The following is a 24,087-nucleotide window of genomic DNA, read 5'->3' on the forward strand; positions in this document are numbered from 1 at the left end:
CATTATGTATAAAAGAAATCTTTATTTACAGTTTGCCAGCAGATGGAGGTTGCAGTTCATAAGTGTCACAGTCTTTAATCTGTAGTCCATCATCTTGGAGAAAACATTCTGTAACTACAAAAGTAAAAAACTAAATATGTTTTCTTCAGCCTCCACATACTCTGTCTATGAGCTGCTCTTGGATGATGGTCACGTGCTGCAGACTTGAGAATACCAATGTTCAGTGTACAGTTCATTTTGACTTTAAGGTTGACTGTGGCATTCGAGGAACCAGTGAAGTGGGCAAGCAGAGGTGAGCCTCAGAAGGCCAGTTTCTTCATGAGGAGGTAGACCCTGGCGTCCACCTCGAAGCCGTGAAGGTTGTTGGCGTCTCCTTGCAGCCTCATGAGGAGGCCACCGAAAGACACATAGGCAGAGCTGAAAGAAGGAGCACATCCGTGAAAGGTACAAATGAGAATGATTCCAACGTTGGTATAAATAATATAACATTATCTCTCACACAGACCTTTGTTGGGCAAGTAATACACATAATTACACACAATACAGAGAATAGTGGACCAATGACAATCCACTGAGAAGCCTCCTACGGTGTAATCTTTTCATAACGATGAGTCAGTAGATTTCATTTTAGTATTAATATACATGTACAACCAAATATCATTTAAAAAGGCCATTACAAACTAGGGGCGTATTTTCTGGCGATTATTTAGCACGTCAATATATTTTGGTGGATCTTTCTGAGCTTTCCTATCAGGTTGTGCTGTACCTTTCACAATAAAAGCCCAAGACATAATCTTTGAAGCAATTATGTCGCATTTTGGCGTAATTTTTTATTGTCATGCCCCCGGTGTATGGAGGCCTAAATGCTGCAAAATATTTTACATTTAATGTTTGTGCGAATTTCAATATGTTCTTGTGGGATTATTGCACAAATAATGTATCTATAACAGCTGCAACGCTACTCGTCATTATGCCAATGGTTTATTGATTAGTTATTGTATTAACACATATAAGCTTAACTTCATAGCTTCAGTCAAAGTGAGAAACATCACTCACAGGCGTGTCGCCGCTTCTGTTGAGGTCTCATCGCCCTCAATCTTGTAAACCTTCCCATACATCACATAATCAAACTGGTCCGCTCTGGGAATGGAAACAAAGTTAAATGAGAGCACATATCTAAACCAGCAAACAATATGGTATCTCACAGAGGACAGTCACAGAAAAAAATATATATACACACTGATGGTATTACATCCTATAAAAAAAAAATTAGCATTTGTTTGTAATGTTAAATGCATCAAGCAAATGTCTCACCTAGATGGCCGGTCATCCTGAGGATTGTACTCTCCGTCGTCTGGCGTTCCATCTTCATATAACGTGCTGGCAATAACCAGGCGGAACTTGTCACCTTAATGAAACGGACACATGCAAGTGAGTTTCTATGGTGGGCTCAGACACCCTGGGTTATTTAAGCACGGTACTTTGCTCGTTTATCCTTAAGGTGCTCTCACATATAGAGGACATAAGAGTAAAATGTAGCTGTTTTAATGCAAAATGAGTGCAGCCAAACACTTATGTGGCCACTTTATGAAGGAGTAGAAAGATTGCTTTAGATTTAAGAGGAGCAAATTGACTCTGATGTCATGTGGAAAGATAAATGACTTCAGAATATGATTGTGTTGAGACAAAAAAAAAGAAAAAAAAAAAGACTTCCAATCTTCATTTAACTTAAAATAAATATACAAAAAGACAAAGATATTGCTCCTTACCAAGATCAACCGGATAGATCTGAATGTTCACATCCAAGATGAGGTCCATCTTAAAAGATTCACTTTCACAGTGCAGACGAGATACTTAAGTGGAAAAAAAAACAAGTCGATTTTGGATTAGTTAACCTATATTTACATTTGTTTACTATCATGTATTCAGTGTAGTTTTCAATTGATGTCCTTAACTTTAAAACCGCAAATTAATACTTTTGGCAGGTGAAATACATAAACATAACTCAAAACAAAAGGAAAGAATTAAGATCAACAACAAACAACTAAAATGTAGATAATTGAAAGTGCATTATTGGCCACAAGCGTCATTATTTTGGATTTGCGTTCTTGGACACCTGGTTAAAAGGTAAGACCAACATTAATTCTACTTTTTCAATGGTTACATTTCCACAATGAGAAATGCATCTGGGTCTTTAGCTTGATGGTAGACGTTATTAAGGGTTTTCAGGTCATGTCATATTTTTATAAAGGTGGCTGATGGTTGATGAAGGGATAAATGTACCAGTACTGTAGTAGAGACCGGAGACCATTGTAATGTATGGAGTTATAACTTTGCACGTTCTTCAACGTTGATATTAATGACATTTCACACACCTCTGTCAAACTTCTTGCCATCGGGATCAATGTCCTTTACATCGAAGATATCTTCAAACAGGATTCCAGCCATCTCTGTCCGGGTCTATGAACTTGGGAAGGAAAGAAGATAAAAAATATGACATTATTATAAAGATATTTTTTTAAATGGTTTAATGAAAACAACTGTCATGCCTAGGAAGCTTCAGTCTTTAATAACAAGTGCTCGTGTTGTATTTACTAATGGGGGGGGGAGTGTGACAAACAAGGTGTCTGTTAAGGCATTGCTCTGCTCATTGCTACAAGTCAACCTGTACAAGTTAACGTTATATCAAACTAGAAGATGCCGAAATTCATAAAAACTACAGGCTTTATAATTATTGTTCAGTGGATTTTCAGACTACACACTCGAAGCTTCCTTTCCGACACTGGACACGGATCGTAAAGTGTAACGTTAGCTCAACTTATCAGATACAATAATAGTGATAATAGAGACAAACATACGTCACAAAACGAGTTGAATCACACTGAAGATGAATCCCATTAGCTAGAGTCCATATGGAACATGAACATTAACTTTAGCTTAACATGAAACGTTTAAACTCAAACATGTGTTGGCAACTAAACACTCAGCGGGTGTTAATTCAACAACGTTGCTTCAAGGCATCGCCGAGTTATCATTTGACCAAGTCTAATGGTCTTGTTCGCTGACTAACGTGACGTTACTACTTCAGAAGTATCCCACAATCAGGCTAGCTGTTAGCGCTAGCATGTTGTACACACGCTTCCCAAGCTTACCTCAAATAAGATGACTTTCTTGTATTGTATTGGGAACAGAATAAAGTCACAGTCACCCAGTTTCTCTCTGTGGCAATGCGTGTGTAACGTGTGCGCTAGTTAACTTATTCTTCATTCATTAACGTTACTGTGTGAAGCCAGTTGTATTTAATCAATAGACTAGAATTGTACCGCGGAGAAATGTGCTCAACCTCTGACACGAAAACTTCTTCCGGTTGAAAATACAAACGTATTAACGTATATTATAATTTACCGACTAATGTTGGAAATTAAAATAGATGGGATCACGTTTTATTGTCTATGGCTAACAAAAATAAACTATATTAGAAGTAATACGAAAAATCAACGTTGTAGCTGTCGTTACTGTAATTTCATGTTTAAAAAATAATAATTCAACATCATTTGTTGAATAAAGTAGGTTTTTGCAGTATTAACAATTTTTAGATTAATATCACAATCGTCTCTTGCCAGTTTCTCTAAGAAATAGGTAATGTTTATTAGTGATGTGTCGGTCGCGAACGAAACGGCTCTGAGAGCCGGCTCTTTGACGTGAACGACGGGAGCCGCTTTGTTTTTTGTTTTTTTGTTTCTCTCTCTCTCTCTCAATCTCTCTCTCTCTCTCTCTCTCTCTCTCTCTCTCTCTCTCTCTCTCAAGCCGCATTTGATTGGTCAATATGTGTGGTGTCGTCTCTGTACCTGCGCTGAGCAGAGGGGGGAGGGGCGGGAGTTACACACACAGCACACAGCAAGTACACGAACAGGAGGGAGGGAGACGAGTCACGAGAGAGAAAGAGAGCAACGGACTGGAAAGGCAGAATGTAGAGTCTGCAAGACTAAAATCTCATATCGAGCTGGCTCCACAAACAACCTGCACAGGCACATGAGAACTGTTCATCCATCAGTGCAATTGGAAGAAAAAAGACAAGCAAGTGAACCTGATATTAATGAAGGTGCCAGTATGTCTACTGCAACTGTTGCTGCAACTGCAGTGTCTACAGCATCGTCCAGTACACCACCACAACCACCTAAAAGTACAACCCAGAGCTCTATGAGCCAATTTTTGCAAAAGTCTATGACCGCAGCAAGACAGAAGACAATTGATGAAGAACTGGCCAAAATGATTGCATGTGATTTCTAAACAATTTCAGTTGTGGATGACAAAGGATTCAGAAGGTTTATTCATGCACTCAATCCAATGTATGCAATTCCAAGTAGGAAAACACTCTCCCAAGGAATCATCCCAGGCCTGTATGACAGAGGCCTGGGATGTATGTTGTTTCACTTTAAATTTGTTAAGTATTAAAAAGCTAAAAGTTTAAAATAGTTAAAAGTTAGTTAAGTTCATTTGTAAATAGTTAAACATTTGTTTTTGCACTTTCTAATTTTTTTTTTTTATCACTCTGTAGAGTGTATAAATAAAAGTGTATTTATATAATAAACATTTGATATAGTGCGTGTTTTTTTTACATTAGTAATTCATATTGCGCATCATTTTACATTATTGTTGGTAATAAATTAATTTAAGCACAAAAAAATCTGAAGAGCCATTTGGGAGCCGAAAGAGCCGGTGTGCGAGTTTAACAGGTTTTGAATTAACTGGTTTATGTGGGAGTGCCTGAGGCAGATGTGTGGTAGGAGTGGCATTTCAGGACCCACGTAGAATAAACAGGAAATAAATATTTCGATCGTTTCGCCTCTGTCTTTCACGTAGTTTCGGTTTCGGTTTCTTTTGATAGAATATAAACGGAACACTTTGCTGGAAAATGTACTACTCGTTCGGGAGGCTGTGGTTGAGATTCCGAGGACACATAACGAGGACCAGAGTGAATGACAAAGTTGGTGGTAGGTGTCGGTGCCTGTTCAAAATACTTACGTCAATACAAAATACTTACGTCAATAAATCCTTTAAGAAACGCTCTGTTGTCCGTCTTATATTTGTATCATATATCGTTATTAATCTCATGTCAAGTCGATTTGAGACCGATATACCTGTCTGTGCATCCATACAGCCTGTGAGTTAAACATATGAGCTCAAACACAGCGTACAGATGACTGTCAACTGTGGGAAGCTGTGATCCACCCAGATTAACTGTCGAATGTCGAAGTACTCATCGTATAACATTCACATCATCACACAGTATCGCCATTCATGATGAACTGTGTTTCCTGTCACATTAACGTTAGTGCACGTAGCTCACCATAGGGAAATCTTAAGTAAGTATTTGATTTGGGTCGGTCTAAATGATGCAAGAAGAAAAGACAGCGAGTAGACTATATTGTAAATATATTACTATTTCCAAAGGTTACTATATTATATACGTAATCTGCTCAAGTTACAATTTTGTTATTGTGAAGCATTTACTAACTTTACACGATGAATACTTTGTCACGTATCTTTGCTCCGTGGCTCAGTGGTAGTTCAGATGACACTTAGACATCATAGGTCGGTCAACTGTTCGATTCTTGTATGATGCATATTTCGACTATTTTTATGTCACCAGACAACAAATCTTATTTCCGTAATGAAGATGGATAATTGGTCGTGGTAATGCTGTCGAAATCCTAAATTAATACTCCAACAAGCCTCTCCATCGTAATGTTTCAACAGACACCCTAACCCCTGCGTGTAGTTATTAAACCCTCTAGTAACAAAACGAGAGTTACCAGTCATGTCTAATCTGGATGAATGTGTGCTGCACAGTGTAGAATATCATTAACATAAGATGCATGTCCGTCGTCTTTAATATAAAACATAAGCGATGTGAGATAGCCTACAGAAATTGAATCACAAGTTAATCTGGGTGGATCACAGCTTCCCACAGTTGACAGATTGAGAGAGAGAGAGAAACAAAAAAACAAAAAACAAAGCGGCTCCCGTCGTTCACGTCAAAGAGCCGGCTCTCAGAGCCGTTTCGTTCGCGACCGACACATCACTAATAAACATTACCTATTTCTTAGAGAAACTGGCAAGAGACGATTGTGATATTAATCTAAAAATTGTTAATACTGCAAAAACCTACTTTATTCAACAAATGATGTTGAATTATTATTTTTTAAACATGAAATTACAGTAACGACAGCTACAACGTTGATTTTTCGTATTACTTCTAATATAGTTTATTTTTGTTAGCCATAGACAATAAAACGTGATCCCATCTATTTTAATTTCCAACATTAGTCGGTAAATTATAATATACGTTAATACGTTTGTATTTTCAACCGGAAGAAGTTTTCGTGTCAGAGGTTGAGCACATTTCTCCGCGGTACAATTCTAGTCTATTGATTAAATACAACTGGCTTCACACAGTAACGTTAATGAATGAAGAATAAGTTAACTAGCGCACACGTTACACACGCATTGCCACAGAGAGAAACTGGGTGACTGTGACTTTATTCTGTTCCCAATACAATACAAGAAAGTCATCTTATTTGAGGTAAGCTTGGGAAGCGTGTGTACAACATGCTAGCGCTAACAGCTAGCCTGATTGTGGGATACTTCTGAAGTAGTAACGTCACGTTAGTCAGCGAACAAGACCATTAGACTTGGTCAAATGATAACTCGGCGATGCCTTGAAGCAACGTTGTTGAATTAACACCCGCTGAGTGTTTAGTTGCCAACACATGTTTGAGTTTAAACGTTTCATGTTAAGCTAAAGTTAATGTTCATGTTCCATATGGACTCTAGCTAATGGGATTCATCTTCAGTGTGATTCAACTCGTTTTGTGACGTATGTTTGTCTCTATTATCACTATTATTGTATCTGATAAGTTGAGCTAACGTTACACTTTACGATCCGTGTCCAGTGTCGGAAAGGAAGCTTCGAGTGTGTAGTCTGAAAATCCACTGAACAATAATTATAAAGCCTGTAGTTTTTATGAATTTCGGCATCTTCTAGTTTGATATAACGTTAACTTGTACAGGTTGACTTGTAGCAATGAGCAGAGCAATGCCTTAACAGACACCTTGTTTGTCACACTCCCCCCCCCATTAGTAAATACAACACGAGCACTTGTTATTAAAGACTGAAGCTTCCTAGGCATGACAGTTGTTTTCATTAAACCATTTAAAAAAATATCTTTATAATAATGTCATATTTTTTATCTTCTTTCCTTCCCAAGTTCATAGACCCGGACAGAGATGGCTGGAATCCTGTTTGAAGATATCTTCGATGTAAAGGACATTGATCCCGATGGCAAGAAGTTTGACAGAGGTGTGTGAAATGTCATTAATATCAACGTTGAAGAACGTGCAAAGTTATAACTCCATACATTACAATGGTCTCCGGTCTCTACTACAGTACTGGTACATTTATCCCTTCATCAACCATCAGCCACCTTTATAAAAATATGACATGACCTGAAAACCCTTAATAACGTCTAGCATCAAGCTAAAGACCCAGATGCATTTCTCATTGTGGAAATGTAACCATTGAAAAAGTAGAATTAATGTTGGTCTTACCTTTTAACCAGGTGTCCAAGAACGCAAATCCAAAATAATGACGCTTGTGGCCAATAATGCACTTTCAATTATCTACATTTTAGTTGTTTGTTGTTGATCTTAATTCTTTCCTTTTGTTTTGAGTTATGTTTATGTATTTCACCTGCCAAAAGTATTAATTTGCGGTTTTAAAGTTAAGGACATCAATTGAAAACTACACTGAATACATGATAGTAAACAAATGTAAATATAGGTTAACTAATCCAAAATCGACTTGTTTTTTTTTCCACTTAAGTATCTCGTCTGCACTGTGAAAGTGAATCTTTTAAGATGGACCTCATCTTGGATGTGAACATTCAGATCTATCCGGTTGATCTTGGTAAGGAGCAATATCTTTGTCTTTTTGTATATTTATTTTAAGTTAAATGAAGATTGGAAGTCTTTTTTTTTTTCTTTTTTTTTGTCTCAACACAATCATATTCTGAAGTCATTTATCTTTCCACATGACATCAGAGTCAATTTGCTCCTCTTAAATCTAAAGCAATCTTTCTACTCCTTCATAAAGTGGCCACATAAGTGTTTGGCTGCACTCATTTTGCATTAAAACAGCTACATTTTACTCTTATGTCCTCTATATGTGAGAGCACCTTAAGGATAAACGAGCAAAGTACCGTGCTTAAATAACCCAGGGTGTCTGAGCCCACCATAGAAACTCACTTGCATGTGTCCGTTTCATTAAGGTGACAAGTTCCGCCTGGTTATTGCCAGCACGTTATATGAAGATGGAACGCCAGACGACGGAGAGTACAATCCTCAGGATGACCGGCCATCTAGGTGAGACATTTGCTTGATGCATTTAACATTACAAACAAATGCTAATTTTTTTTTTATAGGATGTAATACCATCAGTGTGTATATATATTTTTTTCTGTGACTGTCCTCTGTGAGATACCATATTGTTTGCTGGTTTAGATATGTGCTCTCATTTAACTTTGTTTCCATTCCCAGAGCGGACCAGTTTGATTATGTGATGTATGGGAAGGTTTACAAGATTGAGGGCGATGAGACCTCAACAGAAGCGGCGACACGCCTGTGAGTGATGTTTCTCACTTTGACTGAAGCTATGAAGTTAAGCTTATATGTGTTAATACAATAACTAATCAATAAACCATTGGCATAATGACGAGTAGCGTTGCAGCTGTTATAGATACATTATTTGTGCAATAATCCCACAAGAACATTGAAATTCGCACAAACATTAAATGTAAAATATTTTGCAGCATTTAGGCCTCCATACACCGGGGGCATGACAATAAAAAATTACGCCAAAATGCGACATAATTGCTTCAAAGATTATGTCTTGGGCTTTTATTGTGAAAGGTACAGCACAACCTGATAGGAAAGCTCAGAAAGATCCACCAAAATATATTGACGTGCTAAATAATCGCCAGAAAATACGCCCCTAGTTTGTAATGGCCTTTTTAAATGATATTTGGTTGTACATGTATATTAATACTAAAATGAAATCTACTGACTCATCGTTATGAAAAGATTACACCGTAGGAGGCTTCTCAGTGGATTGTCATTGGTCCACAATTCTCTGTATTGTGTGTAATTATGTGTATTACTTGCCCAACAAAGGTCTGTGTGAGAGATAATGTTATATTATTTATACCAACGTTGGAATCATTCTCATTTGTAACTTTCACGGATGTGCTCCTTCTTTCAGCTCTGCCTATGTGTCTTTCGGTGGCCTCCTCATGAGGCTGCAAGGAGACGCCAACAACCTTCACGGCTTCGAGGTGGACGCCAGGGTCTACCTCCTCATGAAGAAACTGGCCTTCTGAGGCTCACCTCTGCTTGCCCACTTCACTGGTTCCTCGAATGCCACAGTCAACCTTAAAGTCAAAATGAACTGTACACTGAACATTGGTATTCTCAAGTCTGCAGCACGTGACCATCATCCAAGAGCAGCTCATAGACAGAGTATGTGGAGGCTGAAGAAAACATATTTAGTTTTTTACTTTTGTAGTTACATTATGTTTTCTCCAAGATGATGGACTACAGATTAAAGACTGTGACACTTAAGAACTGCAACCTCCATCTGCTGGCAAACTGTAAATAAAGATTTCTTTTATACATAATGCTCAGGTGGTCAGTCACCTTTTTAACAATGTTTTTTTCTTATCTTGACAATTTATTCTTTGTTTTATTAACCAACCATAAACCTCTGCAACTTCTTAGGGGCTCTTGCAAACGTGTTGAATTTGGTTATGTTTTGTAACAGTGTTCTGCAATATTTTTACTGCAGGCACGCTGTGTGCTGTAGTGGAGAGGGCGGGAAAAGGTTTTCATAAAGAAGCTGATGCTAACTGGCCCAAGCACTGTACCTCACAGGGCAATGGTCTTAAACACCGCTTTGTTTTGGAAAACTGGTCGTGGTAATGCTGTCGAAATCCTAAATGAATACTCCAACAAGCCTCTCCATCGTAATGTTTCAACAGACACCCTAACCCCTGCGTGTAGTTATTAAACCCTCTAGTAACAAAACGAGAGTTACCAGTCATGTCTAATCTGGATGAATGTGTGCTGCACAGTGTAGACTATCGTTAACATAAGATGCATGTCCGTAGTCTTTAATATAAAACATAAGCGATGTGAGATAGCCTACAGAAATTGAATCACAAGTTAATCTGGGTGGATCACAGCTTCCCACAGTTGACAGTCATCTGTACGCTGTGTTTGAGCTCATATGTTTAACTCACAGGCTGTATGGATGCACAGACAGGTATATCGGTCTCAAATCGACTTGACATGAGATTAATAACGATATATGATACAAATATAAGACGGACAACAGAGCGTTTCTTAAAGGATTTATTGACGTAAGTATTTTGTATTGACGTAAGTATTTTGAACAGGCATCGACACCTACCACCAACTTTGTCATTCACTCTGGTCCTCGTTATGTGTCCTCGGAATCTCAACCACAGCCTCGCGAACGAGTAGTACATTTTCCAGCAAAGTGTTCCGTTTATATTCTATCAAAAGAAACCGAAACCGAAACTACGTGAAAGACAGAGGCGAAACGATCAAAATATTTATTTCCTGTTTATTCTACGTGGGTCCTAAAATGCCACTCCTATCACACATCTGCCTCAGGCACTCCCACATAAACCAGTTAATTCAAAACCTGTTAAACTCGCACACCGGCTCTTTTTAGTGAGCCGAGCCAAAAGAGCCGGTTCTCTAAAAAGAGCCGGAATTCCCATCACTAATGTTTATACGATCCAGTTGCTTTCCGCTTATACAGTAAAGTGTCATACTTTACGACATTTGCCTCTACTTTCCAGCCTGCATTTCCCAACTGTTTGGTTGCTAAGTGTTTTAGCGTCCTATTTCTGTACGGTTGCTAGCTAATGGCTAGCTGACTAATATTGTAAGTGAAGCCCATAAGCCTTGTCGAAAATGGATTGTAAAAGATTTAGTCGCGGACGAACACATTGAAAGCGACAATAGCCTATATTCACGAATGTGTGAAAAGGGTGAGAATGATGTTATGTTTGCTCCTAACGTCAGATAACGTTAACTGATTAGCTTCTCTGCTAGTAACGTAGCTTAACTAGCTAGCTCGCCACATTTTTTTTTTGCAAACGTTGATGTTGTCGCTGAAGTTGGCTTAGTTAGCTAACATTCAATGAAATAGCTTTGATTACGTTTTTTGGGTGCTACACTCATATGACTATTTAATAGTGCCATGCATTGTCCTGTCCTCACAGGCTCTGCAGAGTGCTTGATGGAAGTACATGCGTTATTTAATGAGTGCAGACGTCTTTGCTGTCAGTAGGTGTTTTCAAGGTTTTGGTCACTCACATGAGTTCCAGGGAGGCAGCCAAGATGGGGGACATCTTGGCAACAGAAGCCGACCTTCTTGGGATGATCAAGGAGGTAACAAATTACGATTTTGAGAATGCACACAGAGCAATATAAGAAACTGAATCAGCCAAAACAGGAATTATATTATGTATATATTCTCAAAATGCCCCCTCAATATATTGATACAAATATAAATACATAAAAGATTACCCCAGGACAAGCTGTTGCTCTACTGCTATTGATAGGCACAAATAATGTTAACTACTTTAGGCTACTGTCTCTATATTTCATTACTTTCAACTGTAGTGTATATTTGGAAAAGAATACAATATGCATAGAACAGAGTTTCCACTACCATTAAATGGCTTAGGTGCAGTTTTGCCGCCCCCTGTGGATGACCTAAAGTACTTTCTTCTGCACTGGTTACGATGGAATTAATGCCACTTGTGCTTGTTTCTGTCATTTGTAGTACCTTAAGTTTTATGAATTTGAAGAGACTGTGAACAGTTTGGACAAGGAGTGCAAAAACAAAGGCAAGCTCATCTCAAAGCCTCAAGGAAAAACTAGAGACTCAAAGACTCGTGGCATTCAGGTAAATTCCACAGTTATTTGAATCTGCTGTTGCTTCAAGTTTGTTGATCATTTATGGAGGTGGCAACTGTCCATTTTTTATTTGTGTTATCATGGTGTGATATGTGTATAAAATGACCATTAAAAAGTAGCATATTGTTCTTGCTGATGTAATTTTCCCCAACACTTTCTTCTCTAACTCTGACTTTTCTAGAAAGACCTTCTTAGCTCTTTTGATGATGGAGATCACAAAGTGTTCTTTGAACTGTGGACAGAGAATATTCCCTCTGAGATAAAAGACACAGACACCGAGGCCCAGAGCCTGGAGTTTTACCTTCACATCCACTTCACTATCTACCCACTGAGGAGGCACCCTGGTAGACACGTATGTAGATCCATTTTTTTCATTTTCTTCTATAACAAGAGCATTACTCAGTTTAGATTATCTTCAAACGAAATCAAACTATATCACAACCCCACAGCTGAATATGTGCTCTTTTTCAAAATGTCCACTAAGCTGTGCTACAGGCTTGTTCTCAGTGGGCTATCAATGATGTTACTAACTTCTATAACATGCTTGTCACTGTGTAGGTCTTTGCAGGAAATGAGGACATGTTTTAGATAATGTTAACATTGACATTTTGTAATTGACTTGAAATAAATCAGTTCATTTGAAAACCTGAATCTTTCTCCAGGACCAAGCTGAGTTTGAGGAGAGGATTTCCCACTTCAAGCAGTACCTGGAGACTCGGGGAGCAGCGCTGAGCCAGACCTCAGAGTTCCTGCCTTACTATGCCTTGCCCTTCGTTCCCAACCCTACCGTCCACCCCTCCTTCAAAGATCTTTTCCAGGTGCACAGTTAATTATGGAACATTACCTCGTTGGTTGTCAACTAGTAATTACATATGCAACGTTATTACTCAGTGCCAGCTTCATAATAATCATGACGCAATTTACGAAGTCCTTACCGCAACCAAAAATAATATTAAACAAAAGAATGAACATAACCATATCTTCTCCCACCCTACACTCTTTATATGTAGAATTCCTGGATACCACAGTTGAAGGATAAGCTGGAGCCGTTTCTGTCAGTGACCCTGAAGCAGTCCAACACCCCAAGGCTGCTGAATTTATATGTATCCTCTATTGTGACTCGCTCACATGTCATTGCTGTCATTACAAAAAAAAATACAACAAGATCTAGAGGGGAACATTTTAGAAATTTCACACAGGCCAAATACAGAGCGGTTGTCATTCCCTCTTCTGGCTGAACTGCACATTTTCAATGTCAGATAAAATCCTAAAGTGACTAAAGAATGAATTAACATTCAGACTGACCTGGTTGGTTCATATGCTGCAAATAAATGCTGTTTGATTTGCATTTATAAATGGCTGTTTGAGTATGGCAGGCACTAACTCACCCTCACTCCTTCAAAATAGAAGGGCAAGTGAATGATAACAAGAATTGTTGCTTTTACTGGAACGCCAATGGGTCGACTTCCTCCTTACGCATGAAAACTAAACCATGAAAATAAACCCCTATCCCTACTGGCCAACGATCAAAGCATACAGATTAATAATGCGACTATCATCTCAAGAGTTGACCAAAGAAAATCTGTCTTTTTGTACATAATTAAAAAATAATTAAAAAAGAGCGAGGTTATCTAACATGTATAATCTTTTTTTATATATTTAAACACTTCACCAGGCAGCAATTTTGACAGCTGAGACGACATACTCACAAATGAGAAGTCACTGTTAGTAGAGTGCACACATGACTAGTGTGTGCATGTAAACTTTACATGCTTACGTGCATGTAAATGTACTTAATGGCCCCTGTGTTTGCCCACACTAGGGTGTTGGCCCATTGCCCTTTTTTGAAAAAGATCTATCCCTCCCATTAAAACAAACTAGAGTTGATTCTTTATTGAATCTTATTTATTTTAGCTAAATCTTAAATAAATGTTTGTTTTTTTATGACAAATATGCCTGCGTTCAAACAGGATGTAGGACATATTGTGTGCTTGTTTTATGTCCAGTCAAACTTAAGCTACACATTGTGTCTTATATATCTTTGGATAAGGAAACAAATACAGTAGAAATGTTTGACTTGTGTTCAATTGAGTGCTAGTGCATAGTCTTTAACAGGAAGCATCCAGAAGGAGGGAGGAAGGAGTACTAAAGGTAAATATCCCTCTCAGGTCATCTACCTTTTGCAGTGTATTGCATTTTATTTATGTCCTTTTATTATATTCTATCTGTCATGTGATAACACGAAGAACTTGTATGGTGTCTCTCAATGATTTCTTGAGTAGGTGTTGTAATCCTTGACTTTCATTTCCTTCTCAAATCCTTTAATATGTTCCGGAAAGGAACAAAGGCTTCCCACACCGTGAAATCTTAAGACCACACCTGCTTACTGCTTGGTGGACAAATATTCCAGATAAAGATTTTAAAAGTCTTTCTCAAGCCAAAAACATAACTGATGAAGGCATATTATTTGAGGTTGGTAAAGATGAATAATTACACAAAGATGGAACCAACATCTGAAGTGTTGACTGGCAGACAAAATGTGAAAAGATGATAAGCATCCATCCATTCGTTTTTTTATTTAAATTCTCAGATGACACATGTAACATTTTTACCTTAATTTACAAAGAGAATGTCACTCGTGATATGAATGTTGCGTATTTGTTTGTGTTTACATTCTGCAACTTCCTCCTGTGTGTGTTTGCATGGCTGCACAGAGGCCATGCAGCAGTTACATCTCCAACTAGTTGAATCGGACCGGCGCATCACTAGCTACGTGCGGAAGTTCAACAAGATGCAGGCAGACTATCACAACCTGATTGGCATCACTGCTGAGCTGGTGGACTCATTGGAGGCCACCGTCAGTGGAAAAATGGTAGGTCGGCTTGACTGTGGGACACGAGCTACACACAGAAAGAGACCAACACACATGCGCACATGTGGTGCACACATAACTAGACAGACCTACAAAATGTAATCAGGCTGTTCACGGTTGTATATCCAAACACTTAAGATAACAAAAAACTTTTTCATACATAGCAACGTTTTAAAACAGTCCTAATATGCACAAGTATGCTCTTAGCTACCAGGTGACAACAAAGCTGTTAAACTGGGAGCCAGAAATGGCAACCCTGCCCTCCCTCTACCCACAAACGGTATCTTAAAGCTCAAGGGGCCTGCTGTGTTTTTGCAGATCTCCCCTGAGTACCTGCAGACTGTGTGTGTTCGCCTGTTCAGCAGCCAGATGAGGCAGAGTGTGGTGCAGAGCGCTGACTTCACCAGACCTGGCACTGTGAGTGAGAGCACACAGACGCCTCTCTTCTCCCTCTTTCTCCTTCCCACTGTCACTGGAAGGACAGCAACAACACACAAGGCCTAAACACTGGCAGAGGGAAGTGCTGTCAGGGCCTTACGTCACAAATTTGATCAACCACTTTTGAAATTTAGCTTTTGATGAAAGGGGTTAGAATGGATACTCTACACATGGTTGATTGCATGCCAATGTTAGAGGAGTAATATTAAAAGCAAATGGTAAAATATCATTTTCATATCATGGTTTGATAGCTGTTGCAGTGTAACTCTATTAGACAGACAATCAAAAAACTGTCCACACTACCACAACCATGACAATCCCGCTTACTGTCAGTGGCCTTCATTGTGGTGTTGAGCTACGGTTTGTGAAATCTTGTTTCTTTCTGTTTTGAACTGAACAACTTCTTTCTGTGTGTTTGTGTTTTTTCCGTGTGTTGTGCTTTTGTCCACAAAGGGATATTACTCTATGAGTCCCTATGATGATGGCTATGTAAGTTTCATATGTTTTCATCTTTACTTCCTGTCATCGCTGAGGTCCCCACTTCTCATCTTGCTTATGCCTCGCCGTGTCTCTTCTTTTTCCTCCTCCTCCCGTTCTCCTCGTGTCTGCCTCCCCTTCCTTTACTTGTATACAGTTCTTGGCCTGACTTAGTACACAGTCTATAATCCCTGTTATTTTCCTTTGGTTCCTATTCGATTATTCTAGTTTTAAGTCATATTAGGTCTCGTTTGTTGTAAGATTTACTTCTTTTGTCAGGTCACTGACCGAGCGTACCTCATCTTTGAATTTATTTTGTTCTTCCTCTCAACTCTCCCTATTGGATGTCTGTCTTCTTTTTTTAAAGGTAAATGTGGTCAGTTTCAGTTTTGTCCCCACATCATTTGTTAATAGTAATAATAATAATTTGAAATAGATTTTAAAACAGTTTAGACAGACATAGTGACTGGACAACACAAGGCGCTTTGATGTAAACGCTCAGGTTATCAAGCGGTTTGCAGCGAGACAACCAGAACGCGTAATGTAATTGTGATGGTTCTTAACATAATCAATAGTAAGCACACACATGATGAAATAAATTCAATAATAATACTTATTAAGATAACTTCCATGGAATGTCAGGGCAAGCCTTTAACTGTTGGAAATTAGTCAAATCTATCAGCATTGAATTAGTGCTTAATGTTAATTTCATGAAAGCTGATAGTCCTTAATTTGCCCTCACATGAGCAAGCAACTGTTCCGTTTATTGCCACATAACACCATAATTGACCATAATTATGAGACTTTTTATGTGCTCATAATATTGTGAGGGCTTTTCACAGATCTTTATTTGCTACTCCGCTCTGGTTTATCTTGCTGCCAGGGGAAGGCAGAGCAGTCTACTTGGACAGTAACGTCAACAATAGATGTGTTCAGCTGTCCCCACGGTCATAAAAGAGTTAATGGTGAGAAGACGTGCTAAAGAGGAGAAGAGAGTAAAGGCTTCTGTAAGCTGTGCCTTGTCAGCGAATTCAGGTCAAGCTTTTTCTTTGTGTAGATGATTAGCTGAAATATGAGCATACAGGTAGGTGGCCTGGAAATTCAAGTTTGCTTTTTTTTTATGTAGAAATGATATAGTTTTACCTCCTGCCTCTGAAAATCATTTTGTTTGACGCCACTATTTCTACATTCAACATAGGTGTGTGGCTTTCTTGTTAATAGACAGCAATGGAGAATATTCTTTTCATTGATATACATCTCTTAATCCGGCCCCCTAGGGTCCAGACACGCCGGTGTTGAATGTCTCAGGGAAACATGTCCCCCTTCAGCATTCTTCAGGTCGACTGAAATTTCTACAGAGAAAGGAATTTGGGAAGGAACCCAAGTAGCAATGTTTTCCTCCGCTTACGTATTTCCCGCTGCACACCAAAACAAAAATGTGGCCAGACCCCCTGATACATCACAGATCAGCTGACCTAACACTGCTAACATAGGCCTAACCACCCAGGCTTCAGATTAGATTTCAGGGCTCAAAATCCCCATCCAACAGTAAAAAAAAACACTTATAATCAGCTCTTTCAACCTTCTTCCTAACACCCTCACCACAATGATATCTTACTCTGTTCAGTAGTCTCCATTTCCTTTTCTCTAGAACAACAACACATAGGCCTACAGTACAAGTACACGGAGGTGCAACAAATGGGATGGCTGTTTCACACTAACTTGCCCTCTCTGGTACTTTTTAATTGCTGAATAATCTTTTCCCAGTTGACACTGACTGCATGGGCGATGGTGCCAAACATCACACCTGTATGTGTGGGGATTCAGCATGTACCACAAGCATGATGTATGCATGTCCAAAAAGAACCCCACTAATGACTTATTTAGACTGTAGCTGACTTGAATGTTTTCGAAGGATAACACTGGGTGAGTAGGGGGACCAGATAGTACGGATGATAAGACAGATGAACAGCCGCATGGATTAGTGTTTTCCACACTTTAAGGTAAGAATGTGATGAATTCTAAAATATGCTCTGCTCCTCTGTCTCTTCTTTTCTCAATGTTGCTCCCGCTCATAGGCCTCCTCAATGCTACGAGCATCCATTGCGCCGCAGTAAGTCTTACATTTGATTCAAATTTGTTTAGTTTGAAAAGCGCCATGTTACAAACATGGCTGACTCGTCTTTTTTTGTTAACATCCAGGAAATCCAAGGAGGTGCCAATGCTGCCCTCACTGGACTATGAGAAGCTGAAGAAAGACCTGGTCGAAGGCTCAGACAGACTCAAGGCCCTGCTGCTTCAGGCGCTGCGCTGGGTGCGTATTCATATTCTTATTTACAGTATATTCCTGTTTTAACAAACAGAATGCTTTTCACACAAAGCCATAGCAGCCTAATCCACCTCTAGGGTTCTACTGAGCAGGAGAGAAAAATAAGAACAAGAGTGTTTTTGTTTGACCTTACAGCAGCTAATGAGCTCCAATCATATTCACTTTGCATGTCTACTCCTTTGAGTCTTCATCGGTGGGTCTGTTTCTCACGTTATTTCAGAGACTGACTCGCTCACTCCCTGGGGAACAAAGAGACACAGTACTCCAGGCCTTTATCAGTAACGATCTGATGGAGCGCTACAGCACAAAACAGGTGAGATTATTGGACTACAGCTTTTTAATGCAATCTTATTGTGGCATGTTTAAACACTATAAAGCAATTACTGTGGTAGACAGACTGAAATGACAGTGATCTTGTTTTTGCAACCTATATTTCATGCAACCATCAGAGCCAAAAGAAAACATAACTTCTTGTCCATTGGCCTCACGACCTAATTAATCCCCAGGCTCTGATTTCAGGAGGCCCTGAGTTGGTGAATTGGCCCCCTGGCTGGGTGCACACAGATTTGTTTCCCACTTGCCATTGACTTATAATTGAATTGTGTGAAGAGCATAGACAGTATAGACAAACTGGAGCATTTCAGATGTCTGGATGCTTCTGGGATATTTGTTTTTTATAAACGTTATGTTACTCCTTTTAACTTTTGCATTCCCTGTAGATAGCAAGGACACACTCTTTCCATTGATTTCAAAAAACTTTTACCATTTTATTTCAGTAAAACCCTTTAAAATGATCGTCGACAGATATCAGATGTGAGCACCGAAAAAAATCAATAATCAGATAAATAATTGCTTTGACAACAGTTTCCTTCATTTTAAAATATTGTGGGTACTAACAATGTCTTGATGAACCCAGGATGGATAGGACAAATTGATTGGACATCTATGCTATTTATCGAGTAACTCTTCATCAATGTCTTGAGAATTAATCAAATTTTGCACCTGCTTTCCCACAATATGATCTATGTATGTCATTTGATTTTAATCTGACTGAACACTTGCCATGTTCCCAGCCTCATTCTCTTGAGACATCTCCTCTTTTTAAACAAAAGGTCGGAGCAGGAAACACAGATTTTATTTCTTTTCACATTTCTTTCGCCTAGCCATTAGTCGTAGGGGCGCCATGTTGAAGACAGTCCCTTTACAGAAGAGTAAGTGATCCTCATCTCACACCTGAGCTCTTTGTTTATGTACTTACCACGGAGCCACCCATAAATGACACTTGAGTCATTTACTCAGAGCCACAATAACAGTGGAAGGGTGTCAATTTCTTGTAATCAAATAACATGCATGACTGTTCTTTGTTTGACGATGGCCAAAAGCATTAATTGGGCAAGTTTTCCCAGTACACTGGTCAGGTTTCGGCTCAGCGGCGATACTAATATCATGCCCCATTCGGTTTGATCGGACCAGTTCCATAATTTACCTTTTATTTAACCAGATAAGTCGATTGACCACCAGTTCAGGTTTACAATGATGACCTGGCCAAAAAGGCAGGAACAGTAGGCAAGTGGATACAAGACAAAATAAAACATAGATACATCTCAAACAGTCTCGTACAAAAATGACAACATCACAATATGTACAATATATAAAAGAACAGTGTTGCTGGAGAAGATTACATCACCATAGTCTGAGATGAGAAGGACTGTCATTTTAACCAGGGTGTGCTTTTGCAGAGTGGCTAAAGGATGCTTTGTTACGAACAAAAACAGGAATTGCTCTTTTTAAAATCTTGAAATCTCAGCAGCTGTTGAGATAACATTATCTGCCACACTTGTTAGGCCTGCTCATAAGTTTATGATTACTGATTTTACCTGGCAGCAGTAGATATAATTCTAAACTATCCTACATTTTGTGTTTTCATAGAAAACGTTGCTTCATTTAATGAGATCGAAGAACGAGACGGTCCGCCAATACATGGCTCGTCTCATCAATGCATTCGCTTCCCTGGCAGAGGGTAAGTGCTGAAGCATCATTACTTCTTTGCAACATGAGTCATCGTCTGACTGGATGCATTTGGAGACATAGATTCACGGAAGACCTCACTGGCTTTCCATTTGGGTTTGAAACCGCTAATGATCCACCGTAGCAGCAACTGTTGTAAACAGACGCTGTTGTATATTTATGCTGACACAAATTACTTTTACTATGTAGGAAGTGCTTGTGGTTTGATTGTTTTCTAAGAGATTGGGTAGTTAACAGTCAGTCTGAATAACAAGGAAAAGTGGTTAAAATATCTCTCTGGCAGCCTGAAGTTTTAGGGACTTGAATACTCAGAAAACATGCAATGTGACACCAGTAAGTTGTTCAGATGGTAGAAATGTAATTGCATCAGGTTTACCCATCATAGCTGAGTCCAGTCAGCTCTGCTTTTGTTGAGATAATTCTATTGTACTGTGTTGTCCTCATTCACAGTTACACCTAAAATGAATTGTGATATTTGGGGCTTTTCATTGCTGAAGCCGCTACATGTAACTTAGATAAAACTGGTGTATTTCTATGTGGTCCAGCGAGGCTTTTAAAGAAGACAATTTCTTGCCTTTTGATCTTAATTTCATGTTGTGTAAATGCTTACAGGTCGGGTTTACCTCTCCCAAATCCCCATTCTTCTGAAACTTCTGACCGAGGCACTCAGGACGGAGGAAAAAGACTCCCTGACGAGAGAGAATGTGCTAGTTGCCCTGCAGAAGCTCAGCCTCAGGTAAAAAAAATGTTGTGTGACACGATCACACATCACACAATTTTCAAAAATTGGGATTTCAACTTGTAGATGGCCTAAAATCATAATAAACATACATTAACATGTGCAAGGAACTTAACAGTGGTGTGCCCCGGTACCTTACTTGGTAGAGTGGGCACCCATGTGCTTACCGAAGTGGCCTGGGTGAATTCGACCTGCGGCCCAACACAAATATTTCAGTTCAAGTTGCATTTAATCCTTAATTTATCATCATTTCTTGGTAGGAGGAGCCAGCAGACTGCCATGATAGCAGCCGATCTGATTGGCTGGCTGGTGGATGAGCTGCAGGACTCAGACTGCCTGAGTGACTACACCCTGGAGTATTCTGCTGCTCTGCTCATGAACCTGTGTCTGCGAACGAAAGGTAAAGGCAAGGCAGAGGTAGATACAGAACAGAGACACAGTTAAATTATTATATAATACCCCAAACCTTTTGAGATTCGACTGGATATTTTGCTTATACATTCAATTAGATCATGTCCAAAATACTAGACAGTATGTCCGTTTTTACACTAAATCATTTAATAGCATTTTTCAAAATTCATTAAATTTACTGTATGTAAGATGACTTTGCTTTGTTCCCCGCGTTTTTGTCCCTGATGAAGGCAATAAGGGGTGTTGTGCAATAGTTTTATTTTGTATATCTAGCTGGCCTTGCGATACAGTATCTAGGGTTTCTTTAAGGTCAATGTTATCTCTTTCAAAGCCACATAGAATATCTGTCTAACTTTGTTCCTGTCGGATTATTTTATTATGGCCACAGGACGGGCTTTTAGCTTTTACAGCTTCTTCTGAACACAGTGCTTACTGGTTCACCCTCTCACACCATATCTAGTGTGTATCTTTCTTCAGGTTAATGCACATACAACAAAGATACTCTCCCTCTTTCTCAGTACTTCCTTCTATTTGGTCTCAGTTGCCCGAGGGGCCTGCTTTTTATAGAGGGCCTCAGTGCAACACTGTACTGCATTTGATTTATCAGTGGAGTTATTATCTTACACACAGAAAGATAAAATGCAAAGGAAAAAAGGATCGGGTTGGAGGGAATCATTCATTTATTAATCTGAATGAAATATCATCCTATCTTTCATTTTGTGTGTGTGTGTGTGTGTGTGTGTGTGTGTGTTGGATGGCTGTCTTTGTACAGGAAAAAGGAAGTGTGCAGAGAACGCCAGGCATGTGCTAAAGGTTCTAACTGACGTCCTTGGACATGAGAACCACGAGGTGATACACACATCCGTCAACACTTGCACACAGATATTAAATACACAGTACATGTAATGTGCACGCAGAACACACTCATAGAGGCTGAAAAACATGGACGCAGCATACATAGCATATTAAATCATGCTCACACGTTCAGAACGCGACACCACAACAGAGAGTTGGCTAGTTTGCGGTGCTAAACTTAAATCTAAACGCTAGAGTGGACAACACACAGCACTTCATTAGCTAACAGAATTCCCAATAACACATGAATACAGCTTCACCACTAGTTGATCTGTTCATATACCACTGTAACCCAAGCAGACACCCAGGATGCCATAAAACTATGTTTATGATGCCTTCTAGAGTGTTTCGCTGTCTTAATAGAATTGAGCAATGACTTTAGGTAAGTCTATAAAACATAAACAACACTAGCTTCTTTCAACGTCAGGAAAGGGCCAATAACTCAATTATTATTATCATACATGACATACTGTGAGTCTATAAAGATGTACTTGTATTTGGATCCTCAGCATAAGCATTCTTTCCTCTTTTTATCCACATTTCCTTACTGCTGCGTGTTCAAACAAGCTGTTACCATTTGTCCTGAGATCATTAAGACAGAGGCTGTGTGTGTGTGTGTGTCTGTGTCCCTTTGCTCTCTCAGATTCGACCATATGTGAATGGAGCCCTGTACAGTATCCTGTGTATTCCCTCTGTGCGACAGGAAGCCAAAGAGATGGTGAGATAGCAGAAATGTCTTCACCTGCTTGGAGGAAACAGACCCAGTTTGTTTGTTTTTTGCTCTGCATTTGTCTCCTTACGACACCACACAACCAGTGTTTGGAGGGGAAACGACAGGTGTTCACAGTCATATGACACAGTCATTGTACCCAAATATTGGTGAGCTGGTGGGCTGGAGAGTGTGGATGTAGCTGAGCCCGTCCTGTCCAACAAATATCCTTTTTAAGCAGATGCCTCAAACCTTGGTGGTCATTATCAACACAATTACGATACGTTATAATGAACAAAAAAAATGGCACTTAAGCCAATTGTCTCTACAGTGTATACTGCCTTTCAGCATTCAGTAACTGATTATGAATCTAAAGCTAACTGGAGAAGTAGCTCTTGTCTTTGTGTTTAAGCTGTGTAGTTCTGTTGTACGTTGGTGTGACGTGTGTTTGCCTCACATGTGTGCAGAGTGTGGAGGAGATTCTCCGTTGCTACAGCAAAGAGGAGAACTCAGACCTCAACAGACAGATTGAGTTCATCATTAAACAGCTAAACTCAGGTTAGTGAAGTAAAATGTACTGTTACAATTGATGTATTCTTTCCTATGAATGTGTATGCATACAGTATGTACTAACTGTATATGTACATTGAAGAATAAAATAATGTAATTATTGGAAGGGACAATGTGTTAATTTGGAGTTTGGGGCAGCTGGTGTTACCGGCAGTAGTCATGCACTGGTTGCCACATCTAATGTTAGGAGGTGCTTTACATAACGGGTAATTGAACAGCTACATGTAAATGTAAAGTCTCGTGGCTGTTGTCAGTGGTTGATAATGTGTTAATAGCAGTTACCTGTTTTTTGAGATACTTGATGTGTTTCTTAAGTCAAAATCCCTAGTTTTTACATTTCATCATTTACACTATATAAGCCTTCGGACAGAAGACTCCTGCTGCTGTTGTTTTTTTGGAAAATTGTCTGACTGGTTTAATCCTTATGTTCTGGCTGTGTTCCACCCAGCTGATGAAGAAGGGCCAGAGTCGGATGATGAAGAAGATGAGGACGACAATAATGTGAGTCCTGCCCTCAACCCGTTGCACAAGTTATTGCTTTACACCATCATATTATATACCTATCTACGCATTATTCAACCTTTATTTTA

At 39.2% G+C, this 24,087-nt stretch overlaps 3 protein-coding genes across 8 annotated transcripts in view; 2 read left to right on the forward strand and 1 right to left on the reverse strand.

Moving 5' to 3' along the window:
* Nucleotides 1-10,880, reverse strand: polr2h (RNA polymerase II, I and III subunit H). Of its 3 annotated transcripts, none has more exons than XM_076088131.1 (6): nt 10,526-10,880; nt 2,376-2,467; nt 1,770-1,853; nt 1,315-1,408; nt 1,057-1,140; nt 1-417 (listed from the first exon to the last, which is right to left on the reverse strand). In XM_076088131.1, exons 2-6 carry the CDS (start codon nt 2,446-2,448, stop codon nt 300-302), a joined length of 453 nt encoding a protein of 150 aa, XP_075944246.1. In that variant the 5' UTR covers nt 2,449-2,467; nt 10,526-10,880; the 3' UTR covers nt 1-299. The 3 variants fall into 3 exon arrangements, with proteins under 3 accessions (XP_075944246.1, XP_075944245.1, XP_075944248.1); XM_076088130.1 differs by lacking the exon at nt 10,526-10,880 and adding an exon at nt 3,153-3,899; XM_076088133.1 differs by lacking the exon at nt 10,526-10,880 and adding an exon at nt 2,859-3,104.
* LOC142946672 (DNA-directed RNA polymerases I, II, and III subunit RPABC3) lies at nt 4,895-9,736 on the forward strand. Of its 3 annotated transcripts, none has more exons than XM_076088128.1 (6): nt 4,895-4,994; nt 7,272-7,363; nt 7,886-7,969; nt 8,331-8,424; nt 8,599-8,682; nt 9,320-9,736. In XM_076088128.1, exons 2-6 carry the CDS (start codon nt 7,291-7,293, stop codon nt 9,435-9,437), a joined length of 453 nt encoding a protein of 150 aa, XP_075944243.1. In that variant the 5' UTR covers nt 4,895-4,994; nt 7,272-7,290; the 3' UTR covers nt 9,438-9,736. The 3 variants fall into 3 exon arrangements, with proteins under 3 accessions (XP_075944243.1, XP_075944242.1, XP_075944244.1); XM_076088127.1 differs by lacking the exon at nt 4,895-4,994 and adding an exon at nt 5,997-6,586; XM_076088129.1 differs by lacking the exon at nt 4,895-4,994 and adding an exon at nt 6,635-6,880.
* armc9 (armadillo repeat containing 9) overlaps nt 9,857-24,087 on the forward strand; it is a 23,027-nt gene continuing 8,796 nt past the window's right edge. For both annotated transcript variants that reach the window (XM_076088125.1, XM_076088126.1), the window contains exons 1-19: nt 9,857-11,538; nt 11,936-12,058; nt 12,251-12,421; nt 12,732-12,887; nt 13,080-13,172; nt 14,196-14,220; nt 14,784-14,941; nt 15,260-15,358; nt 15,833-15,868; nt 17,935-17,969; nt 18,059-18,170; nt 18,406-18,498; nt 20,115-20,205; nt 20,826-20,949; nt 21,213-21,352; nt 22,136-22,212; nt 22,862-22,936; nt 23,395-23,485; nt 23,946-23,998. In XM_076088125.1, coding sequence (XP_075944240.1) covers nt 11,464-11,538; nt 11,936-12,058; nt 12,251-12,421; nt 12,732-12,887; nt 13,080-13,172; nt 14,196-14,220; nt 14,784-14,941; nt 15,260-15,358; nt 15,833-15,868; nt 17,935-17,969; nt 18,059-18,170; nt 18,406-18,498; nt 20,115-20,205; nt 20,826-20,949; nt 21,213-21,352; nt 22,136-22,212; nt 22,862-22,936; nt 23,395-23,485; nt 23,946-23,998 — 1,827 coding nt within the window. In that variant the 5' untranslated portion in view covers nt 9,857-11,463. The remainder of the gene's footprint in view (nt 11,539-11,935; nt 12,059-12,250; nt 12,422-12,731; nt 12,888-13,079; nt 13,173-14,195; nt 14,221-14,783; nt 14,942-15,259; nt 15,359-15,832; nt 15,869-17,934; nt 17,970-18,058; nt 18,171-18,405; nt 18,499-20,114; nt 20,206-20,825; nt 20,950-21,212; nt 21,353-22,135; nt 22,213-22,861; nt 22,937-23,394; nt 23,486-23,945; nt 23,999-24,087) is intronic.

Source organism: Anarhichas minor, unplaced genomic scaffold (genome assembly GCF_050575085.1).
Source record: "Anarhichas minor isolate MPS153535 unplaced genomic scaffold, ASM5057508v1 ptg000010l, whole genome shotgun sequence".
Lineage (NCBI taxonomy): Eukaryota > Metazoa > Chordata > Actinopteri > Perciformes > Anarhichadidae > Anarhichas > Anarhichas minor.

Excerpts from the sequence above, each read along its gene's own strand:
- LOC142946672 (XM_076088128.1), top strand. The coding sequence starts at position 7,291 with ATGGCTGGAATCCTGTTTGAAGATATCTTCGATGTAAAGGACATTGAT. Across the intron at positions 7,970-8,330 it reads GATCTATCCGGTTGATCTTG|GTGACAAGTTCCGCCTGGTT; the intron begins GTAAGGAGCAAT and ends CGTTTCATTAAG. Across the intron at positions 8,425-8,598 it reads CAGGATGACCGGCCATCTAG|AGCGGACCAGTTTGATTATG; the intron begins GTGAGACATTTG and ends TTCCATTCCCAG.
- polr2h (XM_076088131.1), bottom strand. The coding sequence starts at position 2,448 with ATGGCTGGAATCCTGTTTGAAGATATCTTCGATGTAAAGGACATTGAT. Across the intron at positions 1,141-1,314 it reads CAGGATGACCGGCCATCTAG|AGCGGACCAGTTTGATTATG; the intron begins GTGAGACATTTG and ends TTCCATTCCCAG. Across the intron at positions 418-1,056 it reads ACAGAAGCGGCGACACGCCT|CTCTGCCTATGTGTCTTTCG; the intron begins GTGAGTGATGTT and ends TCCTTCTTTCAG.